At 43.6% G+C, this 12,500-nt stretch overlaps 1 protein-coding gene across 2 annotated transcripts in view; it reads right to left on the bottom strand.

The window, feature by feature from the left end:
- Positions 1-8,262: 8,262 nt before the first annotated feature.
- The window catches only part of LOC143297058 (uncharacterized), a 19,940-nt gene continuing 15,702 nt past the window's right edge, over positions 8,263-12,500 (bottom strand). For both annotated transcript variants that reach the window (XM_076609233.1, XM_076609241.1), the window contains exons 3-4: positions 10,623-11,365; positions 8,263-8,435 (exon numbers count right to left, since the gene is read on the bottom strand). In XM_076609233.1, the coding sequence (XP_076465348.1) occupies positions 8,267-8,435; positions 10,623-11,365 (912 nt within the window). In that variant the 3' untranslated portion in view covers positions 8,263-8,266. The remainder of the gene's footprint in view (positions 8,436-10,622; positions 11,366-12,500) is intronic.

Below are 12,500 nucleotides of genomic sequence, written 5' to 3'. Positions count from 1 at the left end.
GAAAACAACAATCAAGAAGAACAATGTTGCAAACAACCCCCAGAGCCCCCCCCCCCCCCCCCCAACCCTCCCTCCACCTCCCTCCGCTCCCCCCAGCCCCCGCCCCCGCCCCCGCCTCCTCCTTCCTGTGTGAGAGGAAAAGTCCCCAAACAACAGAATATCTAACTTGCAGTAGCGGCGCAATAACAATTCGATGAATAACAGCAAACACTGTGGAATGGGTCAGTAATTCAGTTACGGGCCGCCCGAAAAACGGAGTATGAATACTCAGTTTAACGACGATGGTTTCAAATGGTCATACACGTTAAAAAAAATCCGCTTGAACATGCGATTCAGTCAGTGAAGGTGGGAGTTGTGTCACACACACACACACACACACACACACACACACAGAGGGAGAGAGAGAGAGAGAGAGAGAGAGAGAGAGAGAGAGAGAGAGAGAGAGAGAGAGAGAGAGAAGAATGAAAACAGGCACGTTTTCTGCAAGCGCTTTATTCATTCTTTTTTTCTTTTTCTTTTTTTCATTTTTTTTTTCATAGGCACCGTAGCATTCACCATTTGTTGATAAGCACTTCAGACAATAAGGTGTCAACAGGGAAACCGGGATAAACAAACACACAGACAGAAAGAAAGAAAACAAAAGACAGAAAGTAGGAAGCAAAGAAAGACAAGACAAGAACAAAAAACAAAACAAAACACACACACACACACACACACACACACACACACACACACACACACACACACAAACCAACAACAACAAAACCGCAGCAACATAACCAAGAATACAGAAAAACAGATACTGAATTATTCTATGTAAATGAAGGAGAAAAAAAAAGAAGAAGATCAAAATGAATAGAAACAAGAGTAGCCGTTACATGTATATAAGAGAGTAAGAAATTTTACAAAAAAAAAGAAAGAAAGAAAGTACACTGTGATCCAATTGCAAACTATCACACCGGGAAAAGAAAGGAAAAGAAAGGAAGAAAGAAAGGAAGGAAGAAAGGGAGGAAGAAGGAAGGAAAGAAGGAAGAAAGGGAGGAAGAAGGAAGGAAAGAAGGAAGGAAAGGAGGAAGAAAGGGAGGAAGAAGGAAGGAAAGAAGGAAGGAAGGGAGGAAGAAGGAAGGAAAGAAGGGAGGAACAAGGAAGGAAGGAATGAAGAAAGGGAGGAAGAAGGAAGGAAAGAAGGGATGAAGAAAGGGAGGAAGAAGGAAGGAAAGAAGGGAGGAAGAAAGGGAGGAAGAAGGAAGGAAAGAAGGGAGGAAGAAAGGGAGGAAGAAGGAAGGAAAGAAGGGAGGAAGAAAGGGAGGAAGAAGGAAAGAAAGAAAGAAAGGAAGGAATGAAGAAAGGGAGGAAGAAGGAATGAAGAAAGGGAGGAAGAAGGAATGAAGAAAGGGAGGAAGAAGGAAGGAAAGAAGGGAGGAAGAAAGTGAGGAAGAAGGAAGGAAAGGAGGAAGAAAGGAGGAAGAAGGAAGGAAGGGAGGAATGAAGAAAGGGAGGAAGAAGGAAGGAAGGGATGAAGAAAGGAAAGGAAAGAAAGAAAGAAATGAAGGAAGGAAGGAAGAAAGGGAGGAAGTAAAAAGGAAGGAAAGAAGGGAGGAAAGGAGGGAGGAAGAAACGAAGAAAGAAGGAAAGAGATAATTATGAATGAAGTATATGATCAAGTCCATCGCCAGTGGTCCGCAGTAGCCGCTGATCGAGAGACCTGGCGACGCACCATCCACCAAGCTGTCTCCTCCTTCGAAAACAACCGCAGGGCCAGCCTTGAGGACAAACGCAGAAGGAGGAAGAACCACGACGCTGCAGCCGCGAACCCAGACCAGACTTTCCCTTGCAACCGCTGCGGCCGACTCTGCTTTTCCCGCATTGGCCTTGTCAGCCATGAGCGTGCCTGCATCAGACGTGGACAACGCCCTTCCTAGATCTTCGTTAGCGAAGCCAGGCCATGATATGATCAAGTGACACAACCCCACATGTCAAACTCACCCCTCGCCCTCTCTCCCTGTGTGTGTGTGTGTGTGTCTGTGTGTGTGTGTGTGTGCGTGCATGTGTGTATGCGTGATTCTTTGCGTGAGTGAGCGTGTGTGTGTGCGTGTGTGTGTGCGTGTGTGTGTGCGTGTGTGTGTATGTGTGCGTGTGTGTGTGAGCGTGTGTGTATGAGTGCGTGTGTGTGTATGTGTGTGCGTGTGCGCGTGTGTGTGAGCGTGTGTGTGTGTGTGTGTGTGTGTGTTGTGTGTGTGTGTGTGTGTGTGTGTGTGTGTGTGTGTGTGTGTGTGTGTGTGTGTGTGTGTGTGTGTGTGTGTGTGTGTGTGTTCGCATTTTCGCGTGTCTGTGTGCCCGCCCACCCATCTTCCACAAAAAAACAACAACATTGAACATTTAGTCTTAGTAGTGCCTGTCTTTCAGCTGAGCCGACAAAAATGATATGCCGTATAGCTTACGTTACGTACACTGGGCACGTAAAAAAACCCAAAAAAACAACTGTTCAGACAAGAGAGGTTTCACATTCATCATATCTCCCTTCTGTTTGTCGAGGGGGTGGGGGAGGGGTGTGTGTGTGTAGGGGAGGGGGGGGTTAGGGGGGGCGGGGCGGGGTGTGTGTGTGTGTGGGGGGGGGGGGGGGGGGGGTGTAGGAATCCACCGTAGGGAGACATACAACAATGCATACAGAAGATAGGAAATATGAACTGATGCTGCACTTTGGAAACCGTCATCTTTCCAAGGGAATGATTCCAGTTCTCTACCACGGAAATTTGATCCACCAGTGTGGTGATGTGGAGCTGAACCCAGGACCTGGCCCCCAAGTCGGACAGCATGCGTCAGACACGTCTGGGCAGTACTGGAGGTGCCTCACGCAGGGACAGTGTGGACAGGGCCGGACCTACACCAGACCAGTCTTCGAACCCCACCCTGAAGGACTTGATGGCCATGATCAACAACCTCAACAGTGTGTGTGACGGACAAGAAGTTGTTAAAAAAAAAGAAAAAGAAGGAAACAAAAAGCAACGTATGTATACCTACACAGCCACTTCAATACAGCACACCAGAAGACAACACGATACAGATTGCTTCGCTTTCATCACCATCGTCTTTATCATGATGATGTTGATGATGATGATGTTTAGGATGATATCGGTAGGCCTACTACCAACAACAATGATCATGAAAATAAACAAAAACGTATGAAAAATACCTGCACATGAACACATCGCGTACATTATCAATACATGATTATATATGTACACGCCTTTTGATTGAGAGACAGTCGAAAATGATAGAGAGAGAGAGAGAGAGAGAGAGAGAGAGAGAGAGAGAGAGAAGAGACAGACACAGAGACACAGAGACACAGAGAGAGAGTGCCCGAATGTGTGTGTGTGTGTGTGTGTGTGTGTGTGTGTGTGTGTGTGTGTGTGTGTGTGTGTGTGTGTGTGTGTGTGTGTGTGAAAGAGAGAGAGAGAGAGAGAGAGAGAGAGAGAGAGGGAGAGAGAGAGAGGGACGCTTTGACGCTTTGATATTTTACTGTCATTGACTGTACAGTCCTTGTGACAGGGGGGAACAATACATCATCAGGAAACATAAGATCAAACAAAGAAACATAATATAAATCAACATTCTCATCACACACACAAATAATACATATACCGAAAATGGGACAAACATAAATCAACTGATCACTTCGGTCAGCTCGACCATCCAAAATGAATAAATAGTTTTGCATACACATGCACACAATCATGTGTATCTATCAAATCATCATCAAATAATATGTCCTATAATAGGTTTTTTTCCCCATAAATGAACAATAGCAGCCACGGCGTAATTTTGTTAGATTGCTTTTTGTTTTGCTTTACTCATATTCATTTTGTACATCTAAACTTCTGTTTATCATTTTCCTTCGAAAATCCCATGCTTCTGAAATATATTTAGCAAATGATTTTATGATGTCTTCATCATTCGATCTGAGCAGCATTGTCATATCTTCTCTTTTTTACTACATCCTTTTCAAAAAGAATACATTTTTTTTACGAATAAAATCATAAAATTTACACTGAAACACAAAATGGTTTTCATCATCAGTAGCTGAGTTACATATTGGACAGGGAGACTGTGTTACTGTGCCAGTTTCAAACCATTTTTTATTGGCATTAAAGCCAAGCGTTCTTAGTCTAAATTTGGCTAGGTTTGTTCTGTGCCACCTGTTTGATATTATCATAATAATTTTTTCTGTTTGGAATATACTTTTAAATGAAAAGAGAGAGAGAGAGAGAGAGAGAGAGAGAGAGAGAGAGAGAGAGAGAGAGAGAGAGAGAGAGAGAGTATATTTTGATTTGTCATGAAGGAAATTTTGAGCACTGCATATCAACAACAACAACAAAAACACAAGTAAATTAAACGATAGTAGAGCGCGCGCACACACACATACAAACAACAACATATTTCAATTTGAAAAAAAGAAGCAAATGTCATGCAGTCTGTGGCTTGAAGGTACAAACAAAACACCAGCAACCCCCCTCTCCCCCCAAAAAAACAACAACAACAAAACAAAAAAAACAACGAAAAAAAACAACAAAAAACAAACACAAAAAAACAACAACAGCAAATAAACAAAACAAAACAATACAAAACAAAAACGCCCAACAACCAATAAACAGATGTCACACACACACACACACACACACACACACACACACACACACACACACACATATATATATATATTTTTTTTTTAACGCTATTTTCCATACTGTCGTAGTTACTTCACGAGCAAAAGTGTTGATGTAAGTTAGTTTTTATTGTCTGCTGGACTTAGGAACACTCCTATTCTCTCTCTCTCTCTCTGTCTCTCTCTCTCTGTCTCTCTCTCTGTCTCTCTCTCTCTCTCGCATAACCTCACTCTGTCTTTCTGTATTTCTGCCACACACACACACACACACACACACACACACGCACGCACGTACGCACACACACACACACAAACTTTCTCCCGTCTTAACATATCTGTTGCTTTCTATCTCCTCTCTGTATTCATCTACTTTTTATCTGTTTTATTTGTTTTTGTTTTATTTATTTTATCTTATTTTACATTATCTTTTCTTCTTCTTCTTTTTTTTTTTTTTTTTTTTGTTTTGTTTTGTTTTGTTTTTTTGTTTGTTTGTTTGTGTGTTTTTTTTGGTCGTCCCATGTTCCGCGCCATAAACCCCACACTACTCATCCTGAACTCGTGGGAAATCGAAAGTGAATTTACAATGAGAGCAGGGCACGTATGGCCCATGGAATTTGGGGACTTTTCTTGTGTGTGTGCGTGTGTGTGTGTGTGTGTGTGTGTGTGTGTGTGTGTGTGTGTGTGTGAGTGTGTGTGAAGATGCTGAATAACGATGGGGTACACTGTGGCAAAAATGGGACAGAGACAGACAGACAGACAGACGGACAAACTCAGTACAGACTATGCGTGTGTTTCTCTGTAGGAGTGGGGGTGGAGGGAGAGGGGAGGTGTGTGTGCGTGTGTGTCTGTGTCTGTGTCTGTGTGTGAATCTTGCAAGAGCGCGCAAGCACAGATTTTGGTTTGGGTGTATCACGGAGGCGGCAGATAGGCGCTGGACCTCTGGATCATGTCTTTAGCAGTGATCAGAGTTCCAGACCCATTTTCGGCACGGCGTTGTACCTTCGGGGAAGGCACTTCGCTCCGATTTTCTTCACTATACCCAGGTTTGAACAGGTACCCGACTTCGATTCGGGGAAGGTTAAAACGGTGGAAGGGGAGGAATGGAGCCCCGCCTTCTTAGGACGGTCGACGAACCCCAGGCACAGTTAATGTGAAATTACTGCCCCGTTAATTTTATGAATAATTCACAGAATGTTCTTGTTTTTGGCAAGGACTGGAACGTACTTTTGACGTATTTGAAGAATCCGAGCTAATGAACAGAACTGGGCTAAGTGGCGATGCAGTCTGTCTATCGGTGTGTTATTTTGACTCTTTTTTTTTTTTTTTTTTTTTTTTGTCATGACGGATTGTGCTCTAAAAGGCCCAAGAAACAACGTGCGCGTGCGCGTATGAGTGTATTCCCCAAAAAGTGGTCGAAACGAAGGCAGATCGCTGTATTAAACAGAAAATGCAGCATTGTTTGAAAACTATTATCATCTGCACTGTCAATGTATGTATGTTTTATGTGTATGGGTTCATTTCTTTTTTCTATTTTCTTTCTTTTTTCTGTTTTTTTGTTTTCTTTTGTTGTTTATTCTCTCTCTCTCTCTCTTTCTCTCTCTCCCTCTCTCGTGTGTGTGTTCTTTCTTTAATTTAACGTCTTTTCACTTCGTGTGTGTGTGTGTGTGTGTGTGTGTGTGTGTGTTTTCTTCAATGCATCATTCTATGTTTATCTGTTTAAAAACTCGATCCTGCATGCCAATCGTGTGGAAAAATAATCCGATCGTGCATGCCAATCGTGTGGAAAAATAATCCGATCCTGCATGCCAATCGTGTGGAAAAATAATCCGATCCTGCATGCCAATCGTGTGGAAAAATAATCCGATCCTGCATGCCAATCGTGTGGAAAAATAATCCGATCCTGCATGCCAATCGTGTGGAAAAATAATCCGATCCTGCATGCCAATCGTGTGGAAAAATAAACCGATCCTGCATGCCAATCGTGTGGAAAAATAAACCGATCCTGCATGCCAATCGTGTGGAAAAATAAACCGATCCTGCATACCAATCGTGTAGGAAAAATAAACCGATCCTGCATGCCAACCGTGTAGGAAAATAAACCGATCCTGTAGGAAAATAAACCGATCCTCCATGCCAATTGTGTTGAAAAATAAACCATTTCTGTTTCAATGAAAGCACATCACAGATTTTTCTTCTTTTTTTTTCTTTTCTTTTTTTAAATATTATCATTGTTGGTGGGTTTTTTGTTGTTGTTTTTTTATGTAACGTACAAACATGCGTCACTTGAAGCAAATGACAGTGACACAGTCTTTCACCATTTAAACTCACACAAATAAATATATGATAAACAAATAAATAAGTTGATAAATGATTGAATACAAAAAATGAATAAAGAAAGAATAAAGACCTTTAAGAAGTACTTTTTTTTTGTCACCCACAAAATAATGTCAGTCCAGCACTAGACATTGTCAACACACATCCTCAAGATAATGGCTTCACACATCCACTGCTTTCGCCACTCATTTTGGCACGAAATAATTTTACCCTATAGAATATTAGTCCAGTTCGAGCTTAAATTCTTCATTATTTGGCCAACCATGTCCAAATGCACGACAGAAAGAATGATGCTTCTTTGTTATGACGTTGCGATGCAACATCAATGACGTCATAGCGTAACGTCACATCCTTGGCAATGCTATTTCGAGGTGGTGGGTGGAGTGACTATGACTATGTGCGGAACCTGGTCAGCAACCTCGTTGGGCCCCAAGAACCACTGCTGGCGACGGTCAAACGACGGAAGATGGCATGGTTTGGTCACGTCATACGACATAACACCCTCTCCAAAACCATCCTGCAAGGGACTGTAGAGGGAGAGCGCAGACGGGGACGGCAGAGAAAGAGCTGGTCCGACAACGTCAAGGAATGGACCAAAATGACGATGCCAGATCTCCTCACGACAGCTGCCAACAGAACGGCGTGGCGAGCTATGACATCTTTCTCATGTCCCCCCAACGACCCCAGTGGTCGAGGGAATGAGTGAGTGAGTGAGTGAGTGAGTGGGTGGAGTGGAGAAAGGGGTGGGTGGGACATCTCGAAGGAAGCGAAGACAGTAAGCACGCAGAGAAGAAGAAGTGGACACGGCATTTCTCATTCGATCAAACAGATCAGAATGTAAAATAAATAAATAAATAAATTTATAAAATCATGTCACAGAGTGGAGTCTTTCCGCGTTTTGATTTTGTTGTGTTGTGATTCCCACAGATCACGTAACGTTTGAATCAATCCATCCCACAACCTTTGTCACTGCCAGAACGTCCACAGCGATTGTGTCTGTCGGGACAGAAGTGTTTTCGATATATATATATATATATATATATTGTTTTATGACGAGGAACAACTTTTTTTTTCGTTAAAGGTCTTCCACTGCCAGTTATTCCACGGCCATCACCTCCCAGAAACGATTCTGAGCATTTATTAATTCGTTTGTTTATTCAGTAACTTATATATATGTGTTTGTGTGTATAATTATTTCATTTATCTACTTATTTTTTCATTTTTTTAAAAATTCATTTTTTCCCAATTTTTTGGTTGGAAAGACCATTTTTATCCGCACACCGACAGGAAGAAGTCGAAGTCGTTCATTTCCTCCCCATGATGCAGCCATTCCCAGATGGTTTGATTCTGCTGGTCGTCCAGGTACTGAGACTTGACGCTGTTGGGGATCTGGGGCTTAGGGGGCTTACAGGCTTTCAGCTCGGCGTACGTGGTGAATCTGTGACAGAACGAGGAGGAGAGAAATTAGAACATGGTGTAATTGATCCTAACGATAAACGAGACAATTTATTCCACTGATAACGATGATGATGATGATGATGATGATGATGGTGGTGATGATTACTCTTATTACTCTAGCTTTCATCGTCCCCGCACCCCCTCACCCCCTCTCCACCTCACAAAACACACAGAGAGAGAGGAGGGTGGGAGTGAGTAAATAGATACAGAACTAAAATAAAATAAATAACAGTGAGGAGGGGAAAAAAAAGGATAGTAAAAAATCTAAGAAATAGGAGAAAGAAGGAAGAAAAGAAACGAAAGAAAGAAAGAAAGAAAGAAAGAAAATCTGCATACATTTTAAAAGGTGAATGGAACCAACATTAAAAGAAAAAACATGCCCTTTGCAAATCAGAAACAAAACAAAAAAAGACAAAAAAAAAAGACAAACAAACAAAAAACCCAAATAATGGGCCAGGAGATGAAATAATTAACAAATAGTAGAGTGGTAACTCTCTCCATTCACAAGGTACACAACTTCAAGTCAGTGCTGATTTACGCTACCGATTCAGGTAGCACAAACAGATTTAAAACACACGTGTGTGCGTGCGTGCGTGCGCACGTGTGTGTGTGTGTGTGTTTGTGTGTGTGTGTGTGTGTGTGTGTGTGTGTGTGTGTGTGGGTGGGTGCAGATGTAGTGTTGCTAGCATACACGGCTCTGTCCGCACGGACTCTGACATCTCCTTCAAACTGGAACTGAAACCACAAACACTGTTGTATTGTATCGTGCTTTATCATGCTGTAGTGTTGTTGTTGTTGTTGTTGTGTGCTGTGTTGCACTATGGCTGCATTCTGCTGTATTGTTTAAAATGAATTGCGTTGTGCTGTGTTGTATGATAGTAACAGTCATTGTTCTTGTTTTTGTTATTGTCATTGTCATTTATTGTGTCGCAAAAACAAACAATCACAAGCGAATAACGGTTTGACACCAATCTATCCTGGCTCAAAGATATATGTATGTATACATATACGTATACGTGTGTGTGTGTGTGTGTGTGTGTGTGTGTGTGTGTGTGGAGAGAGAGAGAGAGAGAGAGAGAGACAGATAGATGGATAGATAGATAGACTCTCAGTTCAGTTAGAAACATGGCCTTTGCCAAGTGCGCATAAAACGTAGGCCAGTGTGAAGGCCCCATTGTTTTCTGTGACAGACGCGCGAGCTCATGAATATCAATGAGCACTATATGCTGAAAGAAGCTATTTTACTTGTTTGCTTGTTTGCTCGTTTTTCTTTTTCTTTCTTTTTTCTTTTTTCTTTTTTTTATTTTTTATTTCTCTTCTCTCTATGCAATCTTTTCATCTTGAACAGACTGTGTGGTGCTCACAGAGGCCTGTATAATATTGTCTCCCATATATATATATACATATATATATATATATATATATATATATATATGTGTGTGTGTGTGTGTGTGTGTGTGTGTGTGTGTGTGTGGGTGGGTGGGTGGGTGGGTGGATGGGTGTGTGCGTGAGACGGAAGGGTGGGTGGTGTGTATGTGTGTGTGTGTGTGTGTGTGTGTGAAAGAGAGGGCAGAGAGGAGTGCGTGAAAGAGAGTGAGGGAGCAGGAGAGAGAGAGAGAGAGAGAGAGAGAGAGAGAGAGAGAGAGAGAGAGGGAAGCCGTGAAAATATGGAGACTACAATATATTTCACACACACACACACACACACACACGCACGCACGCACGCACGCACAAATACACACACACACACACACACACACACACACACACACACACACATATATATATATATATATATATTAGAGAGAGAGAGAGAGAGAGAGACAGACAGACAGAGATAGAGGACGCACACACGCACGCACACATACACACACGCGCACGCACAAACACACACACGCACACACACACACACACACATATATATATATATATATATATATATATATAGAGAGAGAGAGAGAGAGAGAGAGAGAGAGAGAGAGGTATATACAGAGATAGAGGGCGCACACACGCACGCACACACGCACACACACACACACGATGCCACTCAAAAGTGAAAAGACATTACATTTCATTAAAACGAACGAATGCACAACACAACACAACACAACACAACACAACACAACACAACACCACAAATACACCACAGTTTAGTAGTAACACGTACCTCTCTACCGGAACATGGATGCTCTGCAGCTTGGTCGCCAGTGGAGGACCTCTTAAACCACTCAGCTTCCTCGCGCCCTCCTTGCCTACTCCTCCAACCACCTGCATACCTCCCCCTCCTCTTCCTCCTCCTCCAACTCCTCCTCCTCCTCCTCCTCCTGCACGCCCCCTCCCAGCCTCGCCATCAGAAGTTCCTCCAGGATGCTGCTGAAACAACAGCTGCTGCTGCTGCTGTTGCTGTTGCTTTTGCTGCTGCTGCTGCTGCGGTTGCTGTTGTTGATACTGCTGCTGGTTCTGATGCTGCGGCAGATGCCCCTGAAGGTGCCCACTGTCGCCCAGACGCACCGTCGTGTTCTGGCTCTGCAGCAAGGCGTTCTCCTTCAGCAGCTTCTCCTCGTCGTAGTCCTCGTCGTCCTCTTTGACCGACTTGATGATCTGCTCCACCTCCTTACGGAGCTTCACCAGTTCGGGCGGGACGGCGGCTTTGAGGGGCAGGTAGAGGTTGGAGCGGGTCCTCAGCTTGTGAGGATCGATGCCCATGCGTCGGCTGGCCGTGCCCCCGATGGGAGCCGAGTGGGCGTACAGGCGCCGCATCTTCTCCGAGTCGGCGTTGAGGTTGACGGGGACGTTGTTGAGGTGCTGGCGGGTCCACTTGGTGTCGCCCGTGTTGGACAGGAAGTGAACCTTGGAGCTGAGCTTGACCCGGTTGTCGTCGTACTGCAGGCTGTCGCTGGCGTAGGGCTCCTGGGACGGTAATTAGGTGGTGATAATAATGATTATGGTATTAATAATAATGATAATGCTAATAATAATGTTAACACTACTACTACTACTACTACTACTACTAATAATAATAATAATAATGAAGGGTATCATGATGATGATGGTGGTGGTGGTGGTGGTCGTCGTCAATCAATTTCAGTTTCAATTTATCAAGGAGGCTTCACTGCGTTCGGACAAATCCATAATAATACGCTACACTACATCTGCCACGCAGATGCTTGACCAGCAGCGTAACCAAACGCGCTTAGCCAGGCCTTGAAAGCATGCTTATTATATTCGTGTACCTATCAGAGTGGATGTCTGATACAGAAGTTTTGCCCAGAGGACAACACTCTGGTTGCCATGGTTTCTTTTTCACTGCGCCAAGCGCTGTACTGCACATGGAACCTAGGTATATCGTTTCATCCGAATGACAAGACGTTCAGTTTGATTTTCCAGTCAAACTTGGGAGAAAGGGCGACAGCGGGATTCAAACCCAAACCCTGACGGGCGCCATGGCCGAGTGGTTAAAGCGTTGAACTTTCAATCTGAGGGTCCCGGGTTCGAATCACGGTGACGGCGCCTGGTGGGTAAAGGGTGGAGATTTTTACGATCTCCCAGGTCAACATATGTGCAGAACTGCCAGTGCCTGAACCCCCCTCGTGTGTATACGCAAGCAGAAGATCAAATACGCACGTTAAAGATCCTGTAATCCATGTCAGCGTTCGGTGGGTTATGGAAACAAGAACATACCCAGCATGCACACCCCCGAAAGTGGAGTATGGCTGCCTACATGGCGGGGTAAAAACGGTCATACACGTAAAAAGCCCACTCGCGTATATACGAGTGAACGTGGGAGTTGAAGCCCACGAACGCAGAAGAAGAAGAAGAAAACCCAGACCTTTACGGGCTCTCTGTATTGGCAGATGAACGTCTTAACCATTCTGTCACCTCCCTCCTTGATGAGGATGATGATAACTGTGTGAAAAAAAAGAAGAAAAAAAAGAAAAGAAAAAAAAGCGCGTTTCCATGAAAACCATGCTAAATTGCGCTGTAGAACGTACATACAAACCAAAGTGTAACAAAAACTTACTCGCATTCATCCAAACATTCAAAC

The sequence above is a fragment of the Babylonia areolata genome, chromosome 2 (assembly GCF_041734735.1).
Source record: "Babylonia areolata isolate BAREFJ2019XMU chromosome 2, ASM4173473v1, whole genome shotgun sequence".
Classification (NCBI taxonomy): Eukaryota; Metazoa; Mollusca; class Gastropoda; order Neogastropoda; family Buccinidae; genus Babylonia; species Babylonia areolata.
Note: the sequence above shows the minus strand (reverse complement) of the source record. Positions and strands in the feature narration are given on the sequence as shown.